The 23,411-nt window shown below is 35.0% G+C and overlaps 1 protein-coding gene across 11 annotated transcripts in view; it reads right to left on the reverse strand.

The window, feature by feature from the left end:
* Positions 1–23,411, reverse strand: part of NEK1 (NIMA related kinase 1) — a 103,679-nt gene that overhangs the window by 57,949 nt on the left and 22,319 nt on the right. For 10 of the 11 annotated variants that reach the window (XM_071219167.1, XM_045202737.2, XM_024568950.3 and 7 more), the window contains 11 exons: positions 22,507–22,574; positions 22,291–22,377; positions 20,498–20,552; positions 16,182–16,382; positions 15,276–15,336; positions 11,120–11,271; positions 6,670–6,729; positions 6,375–6,434; positions 6,233–6,280; positions 5,989–6,063; positions 982–1,142 (listed from right to left, as the gene is read on the reverse strand). In XM_071219167.1, coding sequence (XP_071075268.1) covers positions 982–1,142; positions 5,989–6,063; positions 6,233–6,280; positions 6,375–6,434; positions 6,670–6,729; positions 11,120–11,271; positions 15,276–15,336; positions 16,182–16,382; positions 20,498–20,552; positions 22,291–22,377; positions 22,507–22,574 — 1,028 coding nt within the window. The remainder of the gene's footprint in view (positions 1–981; positions 1,143–5,988; positions 6,064–6,232; positions 6,281–6,374; positions 6,435–6,669; positions 6,730–11,119; positions 11,272–15,275; positions 15,337–16,181; positions 16,383–20,497; positions 20,553–22,290; positions 22,378–22,506; positions 22,575–23,411) is intronic. The other variant, XM_045202742.2, reaches the window with a different exon arrangement.

Consider the following 23,411-nt stretch of genomic DNA (forward strand, 5'->3'; position numbering starts at 1 on the left):
TCCAATTAGCTTAATACCTCAGGCTATTGCATATAATTCATGATGTTAATTTATGTTCACCTCTGCTCAACTATCTTTTAATCATCTTTTCTAATGAGGGGGAACATAAAGATTTTTATTATACTCAAAAGTATTCTCCTTAAAAAGACAAGGAGAAAGCAATGTACCTACAGCTTCACAAAATGATATTTTGAAAACTAAAATGTTTTATAAAAGAAATGGGAATGTCTAAGAAAACACATATGCATACTTAAGAAAAAAGGAACTATATGAACTAAAACGACTGACTACTACCATATTCAATTAATTCAATGGAAGAAAAGGAAAAATCGGATGAACAGGATCATAGAGAGTCATAAATCAGAGCTGAATGTAAAGAGAAAACAAGCCAAAACAACAAAGAGAAAAGTGGAGTTCTAAGTGATGAGGAAAAGAAAAAAAAAACATGCTTTGTAGTTTTGCATAAAGTGTGATTCCATTTAAATATATTCTGATTTATTTAAAGCAAGTGGATGAAGTTATTACAACCATATGTTAGCTCAAAGTTATCACATGTTCCTTTAACTAGTATGTTCAGCCTATAAAAATTAGGCTGAATTGAAGAACTACATGTTTGCCATGTGTAATCAAAAACCAAATTTGCACCTGAGAAAATTACTGCATCCAGAAGGCAAAAAATAGTCAATGAAATCCACAAAGAAAATATTCACAAAGCATAGATACTGAGCTAGACATGACATAAGACAAAATTACACACAAGGATGAATTTATGAATCATCAGAGTCCAACCGGTTTGCACTGGTTTGTTTAGACAGGGCCTTCAATCTCTTCAAAGTTTTTCTGGTAGCGTCACCATCAGGAAAACAGTGATGACCTGCAGCCCCATTAGGAAGTCCTGCATGTACTCCAGGTGAAATTCCTCTGTAGGTAAATATGCACAAGAAGTTTTACTACTTTCTCTGAAGCAAAGAATAGCCATACCTTTCTGGAAGCCTTTGGCCATGTATTCCTCCTTTCCATTTAACTTTATTATTTTCTGCTCTTTGTTGCTGCATTTGATCAAAAATAGCATGAAAATGTTCATATTGTCCTCGAGAAGAAAAAGATGGAGTCACAGCCCCTCCGCTGCCAAAAAAGGTAGCCTAGGAATTAAACAAACAGCTCTTACATGTCTATCTCATAATGCCTAAAACGCCTACAGTATCCTCAGAAGAAAAAAATTTCAACACTTGACTCTTTTAAAATATAGTTATCTAATTTGAAAATATTAATAAACATATATCCTAGAGGAAAATGTCTTTCTGCTATATTATAACCATTAACAATAAAAAGTAGCATATTTTGTTACTAACAATAAAATATAATTTAATGTAACAAAAAATATAAAATGTCACTAAATTTAAGTAAATATGGAAAAATCTGGTCTTAACAGGTTTTGAAACAAGAATCTAGTGAACATTTTATGTGATCCCATTTTATTGTTTAATATGTATAGCTTGTAAGTAAAGCAGAACTTGCTTTTATAATGCTCAAAATTATAATTTAACAAAAACATTTACACATGGTATTTATTATACCCCAAATCATTCAATTTAACAAGCAATAAAGATATAAACACCACTGAAACATACTCTAGGTATGACTAAAAGAAGCAAAACATCTATCTATCCTTAGGCAGTTTACAAACAGGTCGGCAAACAAAGCACAAAACTGGAAAAATATTTCAGGCCTGTGGCTAATGAATGGTAATAGGCACACTCTAAAGCAGCAGGCACTGAGCAAATTTACAAAATAGAAAAATAACTGTCCGAAGTAAAAAACCCTAGAAATAAAACAATTAAAAACTAAAACACTGGAGAAATATATTGTTCAACCCAGCTTTCAAAGCAATGCAAAAAAGAGAGATTAAATATGAGCCAGGGTATTACAGCAAAAATAAGCAACGTATGCATAGACTGTATTTGGGTTTTGGCAGCAATGGGAGGGATTAAGAAGACAAAATTAGAAGGCAGGCTACCAGGGAACACTAAGCTTGGTCATAGAAAGTTGGTACAGCTAACTGCTGCCAAGCACGGGTGTTTGAGTTCATGTAATATATAAACTACAGAAAGCAACTTTCTAGTAGGAGTAGCAGACAGTTTTTAGAAGTTCAGGAAGTCAAATTATACATGAAAAGCAGGAGTAAGAGAGAGAACAAGGCGGAGGACTAATTAGAAGGCCTGCTGCCCTGCCTCGAAGCCAAGAAACCTAAAAATAAAAAGGCAATCCACTAAAAAGTAAATGCTGAAGGGAGATCTGGATTCCCTGTGACAGTGACAAAGGATAAAGGCAAAGGCATAAGGATGCAACCTGAGATACCTAAGAACTCAAGAAACTCACAGTGAGAAAACTGAGATATCAGGAGAAGGTAGGAGTTAAAAAGGAGTAAGTGTTACAGAAGTCGTGGTGGAAGAATTGAGATGCGAAAATCTCACCGAGATGAGAAAATCAATCACCTCAAATGCGGAGGTCGAGGCATTGAAAATAAGACTGACTGCCATGACTAAAGTTGAGCGGGAGTGTTTAAAAAACCCGTTTTCTTGAAGTGGTCAGAACCGAATCCAGAATACTGACAGTAAAGGAAGAAGAGCTGCCAAGTGATAACATCTTAAGGAAGAAGCCTGGCTAAGAAAAGATACAAAGAAACATATTAGAGTCAAATAAAAGGAATTTCAGAGTACTCAACAAGATAGAATTTGTGTTAACATCTTGACATTGTAGGCTGCATGCAATATTGTAAGAAAGCGTAGTTTTTTAACATATCAGCTCAAGATAAAAACAGATAACTGATTAAATATATTTGAATAGGAAGAGATGAATGTTCGTTGATGGAAATAGGAGAGACAATTAGGCAGGAGACTCCAGCAAGGGGTTCCTCACACACATCTCCAAACTCTGAATCTCAAGGCCAGAATCAGAATTCTGGTCAAAGGTAGTCACATCTCTTATGAGACTGTTTCCTCTTTAAGTTTAGTCTGGTGCTAATATCATGTTAACTTGAATTTGAGTGTTTTAATGTTTTTCTTTAACAAAGTTATGTAAACATCACCAAAGATTCCTACACTCAAAATAGTGTCGAAAATACTATACTAGAGTACTGAAGCAATATGATCCTTTAAAAGTCACTTATTCACCAAATATAAGCATAAGTTGATGCTTCATGCAAATGCAATCACGCAGTATGCACCCTTGTGTCTGGCTTCTCTCACTCAGTATAATGTTCTGATTGCTCCATGCTGTTGCATGTATTAATAGCCTGTTCCTTTATATTGCTGAAGCGTATTCCAATATAGTTTCAAACAGACATGCTCTAACGTACTATGATTACATACTATGACATACTATGATTAAACTACATATGTTGAATATTTAATTTTTCTTAAAACACATTCTTAAGATTTAACATAAAAATGAATAAAGCAAAAATGTCCCAGATTTTGCAGATCTAAATTATCAAAGATGGTTGGTTATTTATACAGTAAATAATGTCCTATTATTTAGAGGCATATAGTAATAATATTAATTTTGAGATACTTCCCTTAATATTGAGTTTTTGTTTCATCTTTATTTTGGGGATCTCCTTAATTTGATTCACATTATAAGGAGCCTCCAGATCCTTATCAACTATACAGAAATAGAATAGCCTAAGAAGTAAATATTTCAAACCCTGTGGGGAATAAGTACAGAAACTAACACAGAATTAGACTCATGGGAAATTTTTGTTAGGGCTAATAAGTTACTTTATTAACGCTAAATGAAAGCATTATAGAATTTATAAAGTGAGGCAGAAATCTGTTAAGTACATACTATCTAACACCATTGAAAAATTGTCTCAGTTACCAAACAATATTGATAAAACCGGACTTTAGGACTAAATATAGCTTTAGGTATCATAGTAAGATATTTTATTTCATAGAAGAAGATAAACACAAAAGGAGAAGAAAATAATCAAATTCTCAACACTGATCATAGACTTGATATAAAATGCTTGACAATTTCTGAGGGCCTACACCTCGGTTGGTAAGTTTTTACCTTCCAGTCAGATAAGATACGAAGTTAGTTATTTGAGAATGGGCCAAATTCTGTCTGAGTCATTCCTTATCACTCAGGAGGTAGTAAGTTGTACTTCATAGTAAAGTAGATAGTACAGTACAAAAATAACAGTAAAATTTTAAATAAAATTGTATTACTCAAGATTGTATAAATCTATATTAATACAGAAGTTTAAAAAAAGTAACCATTACTGAATATTACTGATATGGAATATAAAAAAACTTATGCATGTCAAGAGACTGAAAAACAAATCAAGAAAGCCAGAACAGAACATATTTGTCTACATAAAACAGACAAAGCAAGCTTTTATTCATAACTGCTGAAGGAAAGAAACAAGTAAGAATGGTAATTTGACTTGAAAAATAATCTATTCGGCACTTAAATAACGAGTTTCATGATCACGGGTCAGAAAAATTCACAGTTTAAAGTCATGCTGACTAACAGCTGATTGGATGATACAAATTAAAATTATACTACAGAGGAATAATAGTGTGTTCAATGTCACTGTTTTGTAACAGATGATCACAAACGTAGCAGCTTAAAACAATACCCGTTTATTATCTCACAATTTTCCTGGCTCAGAAGTCTGGGTACCGGTTATTTGAACACCTGCTCAGGATCTCACCAGGCAGAAATCAAGGTGTCGGCCAGGGCTGCAATTCTCATCTGGGGCTCAGGTCTTTTCCATGCTCACTGGTTCCTGGCAGAATTCATTTCCTTGTAGCTGTCTCGGCCAAGGTCACCCTTTTCTTGCTAGCTGTTGGCCAGAGATCACTATCAACCCCCAGAGGCCACCTAACTTCCTTACCACAAGAATGTTTGCTTTCTTCCAGGCCAGCACAAGCATATCTCTAACTTTCTCCTCCCCCCCCAGTCTGCCATCAGGAAGTCTTATAAAATATCAATGTAATCACAGGAGAGACTGTCCCATCACCATTTGCCATAAAATAAAACCTAACTAAGGAGCTGCTATACCACCACATTCGTAAGTTCCACAAATACTCGAGGGGAGGGAAATACACAAGATGCATACACCAGGGGTCAGGAATTTGAGGGACCAACTCACATTTCAGCCTACCACAGATATGCAAGGGATGCCAAAGAAGCCAAAGAAGAAGTGAAATATAAAGACTGGCAGAAAAAGAAAAGAAAGAGGAAGTTAACATATGAGACCTTGCTAGCCAAGCTTCAGGTACTGTTTTTGAAATTTTTCTTCTTCTTTATTTTTTTTAATGAAGAATGTAAGGCTCAGAAAACTTAAGGGATTTGCATAAGGTCATACAGTCTGGATCTATCCAAAAGAAATGTTTGAATTAAGAGGTCTAGGTAAATTGTCAGCTAGGTAATTGCCGGTTAATGGTTGGACAGGTAGTTGGTTATTTAAGGTTGGAGGTAGAAGTGAAAGTGAGGAAGTAGGGAAGAGTACTATCAAATAAAGAGAAACACGAGCACAAAGACAGAGATTCAGCAGACTGCACACAGTAAGGAAACTGTAAGTATGGTCTCAGTTCAGCACGACTAGAGCACATAGTGTGTGGTAGGGAATGGATGGAGATAAGCTTAGAGAGATTGGCAGGGGCCAAGTTAATACAGGTCTTCTGAAAACTCAATCTTTGAGGCTACATGAAGCTACAGAAGCACTTGAGGCAAAGGTGTGACGTTATTGTATTTGATTTTTAAATAGATTCCTCTGGCAGGAATAGTGTATCACGTATTAGTTATCAATACAAGTTACATATCAGATACATGCAATAAAACTAAGAATTCATAAGAGATGCTGAAGAATTCTAGATAAAACATAAATGAACACAAAAAGCCAATTACTTTTATTTTAAAGAGCAAGGTGAAGCTAAAACAAAATGGCAGAGTATATCTACATTGGTATCAAATGCCTACCTTTACTTCACCACATCCTCCAGCACTTAGCACGCTTTTCCATCCTTGTTCCCTGGCCCTATTTATTCTCTCCAACTTTGGGGAAAAGAAACAAACAAAACACCACTTCAAGTATTTAATATAAAGTACATAAAATACATTTAGTAACGAAATGGAACTCAGTGTCTTCCTTTTAAAGAGAAAGTGCGCGTGTGGTGGAGGGAGAGTGTGGGATATACCGCAGGAACGTGAATGATCCCCTTACCCTTTCCTTTTCGTGCCTTTTCATCTGCTCAGCCTTCATTAAACTAATCTGTAATAATTTTAGAGAAAAACTTCTTAGAACTGTTGAAACTAATATCATTTACAGCTTGGCAAGGGAAGAAAAATAGGAGCAAAAAAACTACCTGATCTTTTTGTTTCTTTTCTTTATCAGTAAATTCCGACCCTTTCTTTCTTGTTGCTTCCTTAAATAAAAAAGAACATTTTTTTTATCAATAATAATTTCTATTTTCCCTAGTTACATCAGGAAAGTTAGTACACCAATTGTAGGGCTATGCCTAGGGAGGTAAAAAAAATAAGTTAAAGGTATTTGTTTGAAAGAAATAAGGAGGAAAGGTTTGGAGGTTTCTATAGCTTTTGCTTCTTTTCTTATAATTATTTTTGCAAAGCTTTAAAACAAGCAGACAGATGTCTTTATACCTCAAACATTTTCCTCCTTTCTTCTCCAGGATTCACCTTCTTCAGTGGAGTTTGATGGGCCTGGACAAAAAGTAAAACTACAAATTAGATAAGGATTTGTTACCTACATTTGTATCTACATTTGTTTTCTATGTTAGTATACCTGAAGAACAGTAGCTTTCAAGCTTTTTCTAAAAGTAACCCACAGTAAGAAATATGTTTCATAACCACTCCCAAAGTTTCATAAAATAACTTTACTATGTTCAGTGGGTTCTGTTACTTTCCATCCTATCACTTAAAGAAACGTTCCTGCTCTTCACCCACTAAAATGATTTTGCCACTATTAATAGAAACAACTCACAGTTTAAAATCATCCAGAAAGAGCTCTAAGGGCACTATTACTAAAATACAAGGAAAAAAATACAATCGTAGATAATGCTCTTCATAGTATTATAAACACACGGTTAACATTTTAAAGCATGTTTTAAGTATGTAAAATTTAAACTACTGAGGAATGCTACCCAGGAGTGTTGTAAAAATACATATTCCTTCCACACAAAAAGAATGTCATTTGGCAATAAGAAGGAAGTACTGATACATGGTACAAAACGGGTACCTGTTACAGCCTTGTAGACATTATGCTAAGTAAAAAAAGCCAGTCACGAAAGACTACATATTGTGTTATTCCAGTTACATGAAATGTCCAGAATAAGCAAATCTACACAGAGACAGAAATAGAAGGGTGGTTCCCTAGTCGGATAGGGGTGGGAACAAATGGGGAGTGAATGCAAATGGGAAAAAGATTTGTTGGGTGGGGTGACGAAGATGTTCCAAAATTGACTGTGGTGATGGTCACATAATTCTGTGAATACACTGAAAACCATTTAATTCCAAACTTTAAATGGATGAATTGTGCAGTATGAGAATTATATCTCAATAAATCTATTTCTAAAAAATATATATCCCCAAAAGTTGCTGAACCATTACTTCTAAACCTGGAGCCCTGCATTCTGTATTTTGACAAGTCCCACAGATTAACTCCTTTATAACAGATCCAGCACAGGTCTCAGAATTTGTGAACCACAACACCAAACAATTTAAAAATGTTAATGCAAGTATTATACATTCTTACCCTAAATGACTAGGTTTTAAATATATTATATAATACAATACAATACAAGAATGTTTAAATAAGATACCTACGTACTCTTAGGTACGTTACATGAAGTCATAAATTATATTCACCTGTCAAAAAGAATATATGCATTCCTATGTTCATTGCAGCATTTTTTAAAATCGCCAAGACCTGGAAGCAGCCCAAGTGTCCATTAGTAGATGAGTGGATAAAACAACTATGGGACATGTACACAATGGAATTCTACTCAGCCACAAAAAATAAGAAAATTTTACCCTTTATAATAGCATGGATGGACCTGGAGAACATTATGCTAAGTGAAATGAGCCAGTCAGAGAAAGACAAATACCAGATGATTCCACTCGTATATGAAATCTAAAGAACAAACTGAACTCACAAGCAACACAGAGACAGGCTCATAGATGGAGAGGAGGCTGACAGCTCTGGGGGGAAGGAGTTGGAGGGTGGAGGGATTCAGCAAAAATAAAAAAGAACTCATGGACAACAGGGTGGTGATTTCGGGGGAGGGGGTGGGTGGAGGTGGAAGAGGGTATGGGGGGATAAAGGGTAATGGAAAAGATAAAATAAAAATAGAATTAAATAATCATAAAAGAAAAAAATTATATTCACCTTTTCATGTTCCATATTGCCTTACAATATAAAATACTCAAATAAATAAAAATACCGAACTGTTCCTATGAGATCACACAGGTATTTTCAGAACACTATGTTTATGCAGAAGAGAAAAATATGGTAACATAAAACATCCATATTAAGAGAAATGTTTTTTGTTTCTTTTTTAAAAGCAGAGCCAAAATACTGAAATGTATTCATGGAGTGCCCTCTGGTGGCTAAATAACCACTTCTTTGTTTTAACAGAAGCCTTCAAAAAAACCTGATTTTTAGAGGAACTGAAGTAAAGAAAGTTTTATGATACACAAGCATTTTATGATACTCAAAATACACAAGTATGATGAGTAATAATAACTTAATGCCTATTAACTTAAATTGTTGCAAATAAAATTAAATAAAAGACAGTATCATTAAGCAGTATGGTTTTCCTTAAGAACTTCTCATTTTTAAGCTTAATAGAAAGTTAAAAAATCTAAGATGCTTTAGATTTTCAGGAAAAAATTACATCTTTAAAAAAAAAGAGTCATGTAAAAACCCAAAAGGAAAAAGCTGATTTTAAAAATCTTGTCTAATTTAGATTTTTTTCCTTTAATTCCATTAATTGTTAAGATTTGAAAAACTTTCCAGACATTTGATTGCCACTTCTTTTTTTCTATTTTACTCCACTCTTAAATTCTTTTCTACTTATTTATTGTAGTAAAAGACACACAAAATTTACCAATGTAATCATTTTAATCTTCACCTGAGGATACATTCACTGATTTCAGAGGGAGAAAGAGAGGTGGGGGGAGGGAGGGGAGGGAGGGAGAGAGAGAGACAGACAGACAGATGTACATGTGAGAAACACCGATTGTCTGCCTCTGGTCCTGCCTTCCCTTCCTTTGTCTAAAAGCAATGGAAAAATGTCCTCAGGTGAGAAAAAAAAGCTCGGAATTAGAAGACAACAACTGACCCCTGGACTTAACAATAGGGAGGTCACTGACGTCCCAAGTCAGGAGCTATTACATAACAGCATGACAAGAGAGCCCTAAGCAAAATGGACCTAAAAGAAACTGGGAAGAGAGGAACAGGAGACAGCACAGACAATTCTTTGGGTCAGTCTTGATGTTAAAGGAAACAGAGATATAGGGAAATAGTTGGAGGGGAGATATGGGAAATAAGGGAACATTTTTTTAGAGGCTAAAGATACAATATACTTGTTTGCTAACAGGAATGACTCAGTAGAGAGGAGAAATACAATGATGCAGGAGAGCCCGAAGACCTTTAGAAGGCAATAATAATAATAATAATAATAATAATAATAATAATAATACAAAAATTACAGAACTGACTATAGTTGAGAACAGATTATCCAAAGTAACAGAAACAAAGACAGTATTTCAAACGGATATGACTGATTGATTGGCAGGACTGGTTTTGAGAGTGTAGGAAATTTTTCTTCCAATGCTTCTATTTTCTCAATGAAATAAGAAGCAAGGCCAGTAGCTTGAAGTGAAAAACAAAAAGTAAAAAAATAATCATCTAGAAAAGAGGAGAGTAAATGGACTGAGGAAATATAATAGGGTAATCGGAAGGTACTCATTTGACATTGTTGGTTAAACATTTAAAGTGAGAACAGATTCAATAGGGGCAAGAGAGTTGAGGTTTTGGAAATTATTATAATGTGAGAACATGGAATTTAAGCTGGAAAAGGAAAATATAAACTAGGAGGGAATGGGCAATGAAAAGCTGGTAAGTTCCATGAGTCCAAATAAGAAAAGTTTTGGAGGCAGAGCTGTTGAGGAATGAGCAGCAAACACAGAAAGTAGTGATCAGGGAGGGGGATGTTTATAACACAGACTACAGAATAGTTGCTATCACTGATAATATCAAGTTTGATGGCATGATTACCACAGATGAAAGTTCTAAGGTATGGTGGGAGACAAGAGCACTGAAAAAGAACAGTCAAGGAAATAAAAGGCCATGTATTATTGGAAGGGCCATCTTTTTTGGATGCTGAAATCACTAGGAGTTAAGACAGTGCTGAGAACAGTGACCCTGCAGATGACCTAATACAGAGGGGTAACGGATTATTTAGTCTAGCGTCGAAATTTGGGGAAGGGGCGGGGGAGGGGGGATCAGGAAAGAGTCTGGCAATGACAGGGAAACTACCTCCCTCACTCCATCCCTAGACTCAGTGGTATTAACCGATTAGAAAGAAAGCAGTCACCAAGTGAGAGAGCTGCCGAACAGTGTGTTCAGACACAGCCAGGCTTCACACAAAAACAGTGAGGACAATCTTTAGAAGTTTGGAATACAATGGATTTTGCTGACACCCTACTATAAGTGGGCTTTGTGGACATATCTGTCTGCTTGTGAATTTTCAAACATAAAAATTTCCCAGATTTTTATCAAGTGTGTCACAGATATTTACTTGTTTTATGCACAAAAACAAATGGTTCTGCTTAGGTTGTTAAAAAATGATTTCATTTGTAACATCACTTTCTTTTTTGTACCAGCTACTTCAGTTAATATGTTTACTTAATGTTTATAACTTCTGTTTAGGCTTCTTGGTTTGGAAGACTGGTGAAGCAGAGAACAGCAATGTTCTTCAGCAACAAATAAAAGCAATCCTATAAATACCAAGATAACTGAATTGAGCTGCCATAAAATAAGGTCACAGTGAATTTGTTACTAATGACACAGTGTGCAACACGATCATACCTGTTTATGTTTTTGAAGTGGTTTCTTTTCATGCAATTTTCTATCTCCATACTTCTTATATGTTAAAGGCACTCCGTATTTAGCAGCAGGCTTGGTAATTTTCTGAGCAGAGATAACAGAAGCCAAGCTTTGTCCCGAGGCTGGTCTTTTAGCTACATGAAAAGGTGAAAAGAATTTTTTCCAGAGTTCTTTGTTAAATCTTAAATTTTAAAATTCTTCAAGATTGCACTTTCTCGTTTTCATAATCATTGACAGCACTTAGTTTGAAACTTTTCATTAAACATGTTCACTCCTTAGCATAAGTCAATGCCTTAATTATAACTATTTTACTAACGTTACTTCTTAAAAGAAGCCAAAGCCACGCTCCTCCAAGATACTGCAATTTCTCATGCAAGAAAAGCACATCGCTAAAATGGACAACGGGTGATGACTGCAGTGTCTGTGAACATACTAGGAAGCACTGAATTGAGGACTTCAGAGGGGTGAACTGAATCGTATGTGAATTAACACCTCAAAAAAGCTGTTTAAGTTTTAAAAAGAATATTCACTGTTTTAGAAATTATTTTCAAAATCAGAACATAAACTTCAAGAACAACTGTTAAACATTAATTCTATCACTGTGAGAAGCTTAATAATATATTCTTCATAAATAGTCTGAATGTCTATACTACAGACCATTGAAGAACAAACACTTTAAAACAGTCATTATAGCTCATGATCCCATAAAACAGGTACCTTTATGCACTCTTGGTGGGAATAAAAATTGGTCAAACTTTCTAGAGGACTATCTAGATCAAGAACAATGTTTATGAAATGACTTTAAAAAAATAATCAAAGAAACAAAAATGTATACACAAGGATAAACCCTGTAGCATTTATGCATTAAACTGTTACTGAAGCCCAGACAAGGTTCAGTCTTAGGCCAATGACACATTCAAGAAAACACAATTAAAGTAAAGTAACTAAAAGGAAAGTCAACTATTTACATCTTCCAAAGACATTAAAGGAGGTCAAAGAGTACAGTCAACATCAGCGCTTACCAAGACCCTCTTTTCTCTAACTATTTTCCACATCCGCTAAGGGACCTCTCTGCTCAAGCTGGCTCGCAGCCTAAGAGCAGCCTTCTTTCTGCTCCTTCCAGCCTGCTCTGTCAGGATTGGACCATGTGCTAAATCAATTTAAATCAATCTCTTCCAACAAGCATTCTTCCTTTTCAGGAAGGGAAAGAAGGAAGAAATTAACTGGTAGTTGACAGTGAAATACCACCATTAAACTCAGTTCTTCAAAGAATATTTAGCTGTATTAGAAAATAATCATCATCTATTACTATGATTTAAAAGAAACAAACCATTGTTTAAAACACAACCCCAATTTTCAACTGCTATACACATGCTATCACAGAAAAAAAAAAAAAAACAAATACAACTATGTGTTAAGATTAGAGGTAATTTTTATTTCTTCAACTTTTATAATGAATATGTATTACTCATCTAACTTGGTAAACTCATAAAAATAAAAAATATTATCTATTTGATTGGCAGTTTACAGATTCATAAGTAATTTGGGTAGAAGATATGAGTGAGTACGTCAGAGTAAGGTTTTCCAAACACACATTCCAACTGTATCCTGACAGGAACTAGGAAATGTGAAAAAAGTTTCCCTGTGCGAGTTCAACTGTATTAATCCAGCCTACGGACATACAAAGTCGCAACACTGTAACCTGGACACATGTATAAGTGTCACTCAAGAAATACTCTGTATGCCAGAAAAGGGGCAAGAGGCACAAAAGTGTAAAAATGAAGAGTCCCAAGAACTGTATGAGTAGTTTCCATTCACTTTCTAGAGAAGAAGGAGAATTACTTACCTGATTTTTGAGCATTTCTCAGGCTCAAGAGACAAGGCCACCAGTGGGATGAAGTTTAATACAGGGAGTTGGAGTCCACAAAATACAGGCCGATCAGCAATACAACTCCTATTTTAGCCCCATGCTATTAAACATTCCATCTATCCAACTCTTACAACAAAATAATTTTCTAATTTGTACGTAGGCTTACCCATGTGGAAAGAATGTGCTGGCATGGGGTATTTCTGGCCTTTGTGTCAATGAGGCTTTTCATTAAGATTGGACTTCTCATGGGACTGGACTTTGACTGCCAAGAGAGACATGCTGATTCCGCTGTGTCTGTCCTTGTGAGTTTTATCTAGAGTGAACTGATTTTCCAGGAACTGGGTCTCTCACACTGAGAGGATGAGTCTAAGAGTCTTGAAGAAGAACTAAGTGTAGCTGGTCTTCCTGAGAAGGCACTGCCACACCGCTTCCAGCTTACAGAAACTCAGTTTCATGATACAGTATTTATTTTTATTAATACTCAAAACTCATAATGGAGTAGAACATGAAAAACATTATGTTTTAAAAACAATATACTCTTCAAATCTTAAATAATGTCCATGGAATTTAGAAGTCCATTCTGAGGTCATTCTATGTAGAAAAAGTATAATTTCCCTTTCACACAAATATATGCATATATATGCACATGGCATAAAAACCATACCCACAATGCTACAAATATACTGTTAATGCCCACATTTGGCAAAGTACCTAACTTCACATTATTTATTTTTAATTATAGAATATGAAGGATTTCTCAAAGAAAAACATTTTACATAAAGATATACACACTGCCCTGGCTGGTGTGGCTCAGTGGATTGAGTGCAGGCCTGTGAACCAAAGGGTCACTGGTTCGATTCCCAGTCAGGGCACATGCCTGGGTTGCAGGCCACATCCCCAGTAGGGGGCGTGCAAAAGGCAACCACACTGATGTTTCTCTCCCTCTATTTCTCCCTCCCTTCCCTTCTCTCTGAAAATAAAATCCTTTAAAAAAACCCACAAAAACGAAGCATCAAAATATTTTTTAAAAAGATGTACACACTTAGTTAAGACATTTCATAACATTCTATAACAATATTTCCAGAATATCACTTAAGTTTTTGACAAAGATAAAAAATTTCAAGACAGACTGACTATTCAAGACAGACAGTGAAACATAACAAAGGGCCTTCTGTACAGATCCATTACATCAGGTGTTCCTTGGCCTCACTGCAGGTTTCACTCAGTGTAGACGTGCTGGTTTATAAAAACTCTACCACATTAATGGAGTGCAAACCCATCACCAAATGACAACCAGAGAAGGAACAGAACCTACCATTGAAAGTGGTCATTAAAATAATGAGTCTGCGTTCAATGCACGTTACCATATTCACCTATACAATTTCAGTGCACTGTCTTAAAGCAGCTTTTTTTGGGTCAGGAAGTATAGCAAGGCATCGATCAAGCTTTGTTTGTTTATCTACAGGCACTTCTTAAACCCTAGGACCATCCTCAATGTCCTAGAAATTTTTAATCCCTCGCCCAGGGATGGCATGTCTTACAGCCCAATGTGTGGCCATCACAGACCACTGTGCCTAGCTGGTGCTGCACAATGACCAAGGAAGACGGAAGCTGCCTACAAACAGGGCCCGAAGGGAAACACTCAGCCGAAGGTCATGCCTAAGTGTGGTTATCACGCCAGCACTGGTCCTGGAGGACATCCAAAGACCAGGCTTCTCTTCGCGAGGCTGACAGTGCAGCACCAGCAGGGTACCAAGTTACAGAGTGACTCCCAATTTTCTCCTCCTCCACTACCATTTTATTAATTTTTAAAAATTTAAAAAATTTGTTATAGTATATGAACAATATTATACTAGTTTCAGGTGTATGATCTGGCAATTACACATTTGTGTAACTTACAAAGTGATCACTCCAATAAATGTAGTGCCCACCTAGCACCATGCATAGTTATTATGATAGTACCGACTACATTCCCTACGCTGTAATTCACATCTCAGGCAAATTTCACTTAAATAAGGCAGACAAATGGAAATTTTGTTATTAATTCATGAGAAAGTATATTGTCATATCATAAATAATTTTAAAATGCATTTTCTCTGGATTAAATTTATCTACAATTACCCCAATTGATTATATCCACATATATCACTAGGATACAAGTGACATAAGTGATTGGTAGAATAAGTATTACCAATTAGCATAATTAGTATACTAATTACTAAACAGGTGATAGGTTTCCCTTGCAAACAGGTGAAAGGACTTATTTACCTGGTATAAGCTGTGCTCCAAACTTGGAAAATGTTTTTAGACAAAATTCTTCTGCAATAAGCTTAGAATGAAAGAGGGGGGAAAAGTTAGAAAAGATGTTAAATTTCCAAAATAAAAAACTTACCCATTAATCAGAACACATTTTTTTCCTTTTGAGTAACAATTATGCTGCCAAATAAACTATACTAATTAAACCCAAATAATCTATTCACAGAAATTCCCCTCTTACTAACATCCTCCCAATCTCACCAATTTATTTTTATGACTTCTCCAAACAAGCTTTCTTTTCAAATTAGCCTAATGCACCACAAGCCCCCCCCCCACACTGCTCACCTGTGCTGTATCCCAGCGATTTAACACAGGTACCTCCTACCTGAAATAACCTCCCTCTATATTTCTGTGTACCCATATCCCTTATTTACTTCAAAACTGATGAAGAATTACTTCATAATCCCCTTCTCAGATTAACCTCTCAGTTCCCTCAGCTTTACTCTGAATCTTCTCAACATCTCCAGTGAGTTTTCACTCTTATCAATATATAATTGGAAACATATTTTTGGATAGTGTCAGAAGTGAGTCCAATTGTAGGACATCCAACCAGCTAGTACCACAAAATTGCTTGGTGTGGGGGAAAGCTACCACACAACTGGTGGTCAGCAGTCAAGGATTAAGTGTTAAGAGGAGACACAGAAGGAATGTATTCCCTCCTACAGACTCACAACTGAAAAGCAGATCAGGAGGGGAAGTTACACAGGAATGGAAAGGAAGGTGACTCCAGTGTGGTTTGAAAAAAGCACTTAATTCTCCCAAAGTCCCAGTGCACTTCTCTCAGAACAGAGGAGGGCATGTTCTAGTTAAGTACCACAACCCAACTGTTCAGTTTAATTCTAACGTGAAAATACGTACCTGAGGCGAAAGAAACTTTTCAATGCGTTTGGCTATGAAGCCTTTCTCCAATATGGAGTTGACTGATGGTCTATCCCTAGGATTTCTTTTAAATAACTGAGAGAGCAAACAGCGGAGATCGTAAGAATAATGCAAAGACACAGGTGGAAAAGACCCAGATATTATCTTCAGTACCAGGTTTTTCATATTGCCAGCTTCAAACTGAAATTCAAAAAAACAAAGTAACATATACAGAGTGTATATACATATATACATGTGTTAATATATATGTATCTCGAAAGTATAAATATCAACAATGATAAGTAGTTCATTTCCTATCAGTGTAGAACAGAAATACAGTCCTCTTTCAAATATTTTACTCAGCATATGTTCTCTAGAGCAAGGTTCTCTTGGTTATTTCCTTTACTCAGTTATTTATAAACATATTTAAAAGAGAATACCAGTCCTCATAATATGTATAAATTGCTATAAGATTTTTACTTATTCAACACATTAAGAGATGGGATATAAGGAATAATTAAAGATTTTATTAAAACATGACAATAACAAAGATGGCAAAACAAACCTGGTGGTATTCATTTAAGACCTACCTTCCTGTGCTGCTATTGTAGTAACTACAACAAGAAATCAACTGCAGAACTAAAAGTATTTTGGTAAAATATGATAAATAAAAGTACTAATTACTTTCCTTTTAAACACTCCTCATTATTATTAAGCGTGTGATGTTCCCAAAAGCCACGGAATCAACAATGTGGCAAATATTCCAAAGGAGAATATAAGTCATACCAATGGGAATACTATATATTTCAGGATTAAACAGAATATGAATTCTAACTGAAATAAAAAACAAAACCAGAAGTGAGGTAGTTTAAAATCGAAAGCAGATGTCATTTGGATGGTAAGTAAAATGAAACTTTGACATCTCAGCTAAAATGGTACAGAAGAGTTGTCCATTATCGATGTGTTCTGAATACAGGGTAGGACAAAAGCAGTTGTTTGTATGGAAAAATAATACAATAATTAATAAATAATAACAAAAACCTTTCATGTTCTCACAACTGTAAACCTACTTTTGCCCCACCCTATACACACGAGGAAAATAAAACACGCCATAAATCAGGCATTGATTATACCAATCATAAAATATTTCTGTTAAATGCTGAATCCTCTTAGCACATTTAAAATATGTCGCTCAGTTTATTAAACTTTGAATACAATTCAATTGTCCAGAAATATCTATGTGTGTAAGAAATCTTACATACAGAAAGATGTTACTTTATTTCTTCACTACAAAGAATTTTCACTTATCTCTCAACTGACAAACTCTCCATAAATAAAGGTTAGTCAATTACTTAATTTCATATGTCCACTTAAGAGTAACCAAAATATAGAAGCAATGGTGACAGTTAAATATTTAAAAACAAAACAAAACTCTGATTTACCCTGAAAATGACTGTCACAGAAAAACTGACCGATCCCTTCAAATACAGGTCTAACAACCACCATCGCGCACCATCGAGCAGTCTGTAATTTTTCCTTAAGAGACAAAAATAAAATCTAAAGCAACACAGTGGGGGAGTACGCAAACATGAAAAAAAATACTGCTCAAAGAATATCATGCAATTTAAAAAAAGCTATAAAACTGCTTATACAAGGTAATCAAACTTTTGAGGGGAAACACAAAACAGAACAAAACTCATTTTATAAATTATTCTAGAATAAAGCCTAGAAGGAAGTGATAACATATTACAAGTAGTCATTACCAGATGAAAGAACTGCTTTTGATATTTACTCACTTTCCTTATATTTTTATGTTTTTTTTTAAGTTTTCTCTAATGAAAATACACTATTTTTTAATCAGTGGGAGAAGACTTTTTAAAGAGCAGATTCTGAAATGGAAAGTCATTAAAAATCAACCTATTAAAGACAGTAACTTCCCCTTTTTGGTGTGGTATGTGCCGTCTCAAAAGAATCTCAGGAGTTAAAATTTTAAGAACTCTGAATTAAAGAGTATTTAAATGATACAATCCCTAGATAAATATATTGGAAAACGTTCCTTAATTTCAATTCCAAACTCAAATAATTTAGGTGTTTTGATAGTAATTGCAAAAATGAAACTAGTAACATTTTTTTTGCAGAATATTTTATTATGCTATTACAGTTGACCCATTTTTTCCCCTTTATCCCCCTCCCTCTAGCCTTACGCTCGCCCCCCCCCCCCAGCTTAGTTCATGTCCATATGGCCCATGTTCATGGGTCATACATATAAGTTCTCTGGCTTCTACATTTCCTATACTATTCTTAACCTCCCCCTGTCTATTTTGTGCCTACCATTTATGCTTCTTATTCCCTGTACCTTTTCCCCCATTCTCTCCCCTCCGCCTCCCCACTGATAATCCTCCATGTGATCTCCATTTCTGTGATTCTGTTCCTGTTCTAGTTGTTTGCTTAGTTTGTTTTTGTTTTTTTAGATTCAGTTGTTGATAGTTTTGAGTTTCTTGTCATCTTACTATTCATAGTTTTGATCTTCTTTTTCTTAAATAAGTCCCTTTAACACTTCATATAATAAGGGCTTGGTGATGATGAACTCCTTGAATTTGACCTTATCTGGGAAGCACTTTATCTGCCCTTCCATTCTAAATGATAGCTTTGCTGGATAGAGTAATCTTGGATGTAGGTCCTTGCCTTTCATGACTTCAAATACTTCTTTCTAGCCTCTTCTTGCCTGCAAGGTTTCTTTTAAGAAATCAGCTGACAGTCTTATGGGCACTCCTTTGTAGGTAACTGTCTCCTTTTCCCTTGCTGCTTTTAAGATTCTCTCCTCTTTAATCTTAGGTAATGTAATTATGATGTGTCTTGGTATGTTTCTCCTTGGGTCCAACTTCTTTGGGACTGTCTGAGCTTCCTGGACTCGCATGTCTAGTTCTTTTGCTAGATAGGCGAGGTTTTCCTTCATTAGTTTTTTCAAATAAGTTTTCAATTTCTAGCTCTTCCTCTTCTTCTTCTGGATCCCCTATGATTCAGATGTTGAATGTTTAAAGTTGTCTCAGAAGTTCCTAAGCCTCTCCTCATTTTTTTTGATTTCTTGATTCTTCATTCTGTTCCGGTTGAATGTTTCTTTCTTCCTTCTGTTCCAAATTGTTGATTTGAGTTCTGGTTTCCTTCCCTTCACTGTTGGTTCCCTGTATATTTTGCTTTATTTCACTTTGCATAGCCTTCTCTTCTTCCTTTATTTGGCAACCATACTCAATGTTTCTGTGAGTATCCTGATTACCAGTGTTTTGATGCAGTGTTCTGCATCTGATAGGTTAGATATCTCCTGGTCACTTAGTTCTTTTTCTGGAGTTTTGATCCATTCTTTCATTTGAGCCATATTTCTTTGTCTTAGTACACCTGTTACATTGTAAGGGGGCAACCCACTCTTCTGTATGTTGGGGAGGGGTCCAACAGGGAACAATGCCACTTGCTCAGCTCTTGGTGGGCTTTCAGTCACTTCACCTGCTACCCACAAGCAAATTGGGCCCTTCTGGTGCTGACTCCCAGGTGGGTGGGTTTGTGTACGTTCTAGGATCCTGTGGATCTCTTCAAAGGACTATCCTGTGAGACTAGGAGTTCTCCTGCCACTGCAACCCATACAGTTTTTTATAGCCAGAGGTTTTGAGGCTTTAGTTTCCCACTCTGGTACCCTGGGTTATGCAGTCCGTCTCATTCCCCAGTTGTTCTTCCCAGCTTACTTGCATGTGAACGTGGGATACTCCAGTCCAACAGCCACTGTCTTGCCCACCCAGTTCGCCCCAGCTTCCTCTATCCGCCCCTCCTACCGGTCTGGATCTATGTTTCTTCTTTAACTCCTTGGTTGTCAGACTTCCATACAGTTCGATTTTCTGGAAGTTCTGGTTGTTTTTTGTTTTTAAATTGGTTGTTACCCTTCTTTTGGTTGTGCGGGGAAGAGAAGCTTATCTACCTATGCCTCCATCTTGGCCAGAAGCCAAATAATAACACTTCTTAAGCTAAAATATCAAGTTCATATGTGAATTTAACATTAAAAGGATGGCAAATTTGTCTTTAGAAATAATTTCCTAGAAAAAAGTATATGTATTATAATAAATATACAATATGCAATATGTAAAATATGCATACATATTAAGAGAAAATAAATTAAAATTTATACTTCAGAGAAGTTGAGAAATTTAAAAACTGACAGAATTTCTAGTACAACAGGGTCATCTGAAAGATGCATTATGACTATTAAAAAATAAAAGTAGTATAGTCACTTTTGACATAATTTTTAAAATATTTCAGAAACTCCTACTTACTGCATGTTTAAGAGTGCACATCTCATAAAGGACACATCCCAGAGCCCAAATGTCACTAGGAAACATGAATAAAAACAGTTTTGTAAGTATCAGATTTTACTTAATTTTTTTTATTTAAAAAAACAATACCAATATGAAAATTGCAAAAATGTATTCCATAAAACATGTCCTTTAAAACTTAAAATTTCAACCATAAGCAAATAATGAAAGCAGCTATCCCAGATGAGAAAAACAATGGCTGTCCACACAATTATTTTAAAGCTTCATTAAAGAAATTTAATTACAAAAATTTCAGGTATTCCATTGTTATTTTATTTCACAAGTCAAACTGCTTTATTCATTTATTTGCAAAATATATGACAAAAAAAATAAAAGGAAAATCTAATAAACACAAAGAAAATATTAATTTACTAAATTCATGTCTCAAACAAACCTGTGACAGTCAAGTGAAATATATAAGAGTGAAATATTATATAAGAGTGAATATATTCACTGATTTTATTCTAAATTAAAGACTTAGGCCCTGGCTGGTGTAGCTCAGTGGACTGAGTGCTGGCCTGTGAGCCAAAAGGTCACGGGTTCGATTCCCAGTCAGGGCATGTGCCTGGGTTGCGGGCCAGGTCCCCAGTATGAGGTGCATGAGGGGCAACCACACACTGATGTTTCTCTCCCTCTTTTTCTCTTTCCCTTCCCTTCTCTCTAAAAATAAATAAAATCTTTTTAAAAAGGAGAGGACTTAGTTATACTATCTTCCTTATACATGATCTCTTCTATCTTAAAATAAACAGGTATTTTTATAATTAAAAAAAGTACCTCTATTTTTGAAAGAAAAAAAATACTCAAAGTTCAGAATTACAGTGGTCCTTAGAAGGCAACAAAGCAAAAACTACAGCTCCCGAAAGCTGAACTTAAGGGAAAAGAATAAAACACATTATTGAAATCCTAAGGTTATCTTTACCAGAAGTCTCACAAAAATCTACAAATATAAATTTATAATCCCTATTTTCTGTTTAATTTCTAGATTCAGCTGAGAAAAGAATGTAAATATAATTAAGCTAGTTAGTAACTTGCGCATGTTACAAATTAAATGGTATAAACAAAAAATATTAATGATCCTATTATAAAATACTTTAAAATACTTTTATAAAAATATGAATTTTGAAGTATAATTAATGATGCTCATCCATTATGTTTTAAAGAATTTTCTCCACAAAATTAATTTTATATAAAATTGTTTAAAGGATGATTAAATCCATTCTTAATTTAAAGAATTATTTGTTTTTACAGTTGACTTATCCACAAGACACAGATGTAACATCAAAATGTGAAAGTAGCTGAAAGAAAATGCTGTTATCTTTTAGAATATCTACTAATAATATATTCCATGGACTAGACTGATTATTGTAATACAGGTTGATTTCAAAAATACATTGCTAGAACGATGTCCTCAGTCTCTACTGCTAAAGTTTGAAATACAGCTTCGTCCTCATTCTCAAAAAAATAAATAAATAAAATTGGGGGAGAGAGAGGACAGACTGTAATCACAAACAACACGCATTATGGCCAGCTACCACTTTCTGCCTTTTATCTTCTATGAGCACTTTCAAAATTGAAACCAATTTTTTCTATCACAAACATATCCTTGAGTGAGGACTTAAAAAAAAATGTGTGTATGAATATACATAATATACACATATGTATATTACTGATTTTAGAATAATATTCTTAAGGCTAACATATATAGTTAACAAAAAGATTTAAACAAAATATATATGTAATAATATTTCAAATACCTTTTATTATTGTAAGGTTTGTTTTCACAGATTTCAGGTGACAAGTAGTATGGGGTCCCTATGCAAGTTCGAGCCAGTTCTACAGTACTGAAACAAAAAGAATTATTGGAGAAGCCTAAGATACTTAAAGATATAAATTATCATATACACATCATCGTGAATTAAAATTTCACTGAAGAAGACATATCAAAACAAAATCTTAAACTAGTATTTTACCTATTAAGAACTCTAGCAATTCCAAAATCTCCAAGTTGTATTGTCCCATCTTTTGTTAAAAATATATTCTATAAAAGAGAAAAAAACAGAATTATTAATACAGTTCAGTTCTGAGTCAACTTTTTTCATAAAAACTAATTGCGGATTATTTTTGTGCAGCTTAAAGAAATGCTAGGATAACTCGTTATCTACATGCAAAAGAATGAATACAAACCCCTTTCACACATTATACAAAAATTAACTCAAAATGGACTCTATACTTAAACACAAGAATTAAAACTATAAAACTTCTAGAGGAAAATAGAGAAATAAATCTTCATTGGGTTAGTGCAGATCCCTGGGCACCATCCAAAAAATAAAAATAAATAAAAAATAAAAGTCTAATGAAATAGATATAAAAACATTTAAAATTTCCAATAATTTACCTAAATATTTTGCATTTATAAATACAGAACTCCAGTACATTTATAAATACAGAACTCCAGCAGTCTAGCAAACAGTGAAGTCAAGAGTTTGTGGAATAACATGAATTAAAATTCTATCTGTATCAGTCAGGAGACTTGAATCAGTCACATGATCACAGCTAAAAATAACACAAAGTGGGATTGATGGGGATGGGGTAAAATGGGGTGAAATGGGACCAGGTGTCAGGGCGTTGAGGGCCAGGAAAGATGGGGCGTGGAACTTCCACCACAGTTCCTCTCCTTCCCACTACTCATCTAGGGGCTCTTAGGCCACAAAAAAGCTGCAGGTGTGAGGTAAGAAAACTGTCACTCAGGCTTTAACACAGGAAACAAACTCCCTCTGTACTGCTCACTTGGGAACTGAGAGAGCCTAAGTGAGGTAATGTTGAAACCTCTATGCAAAGATGAATGAATTGTGGGGACAAACCGTACATGCGAAGG

This window comes from Desmodus rotundus, chromosome 9, assembly GCF_022682495.2.
Source record: "Desmodus rotundus isolate HL8 chromosome 9, HLdesRot8A.1, whole genome shotgun sequence".
Lineage (NCBI taxonomy): Eukaryota > Metazoa > Chordata > Mammalia > Chiroptera > Phyllostomidae > Desmodus > Desmodus rotundus.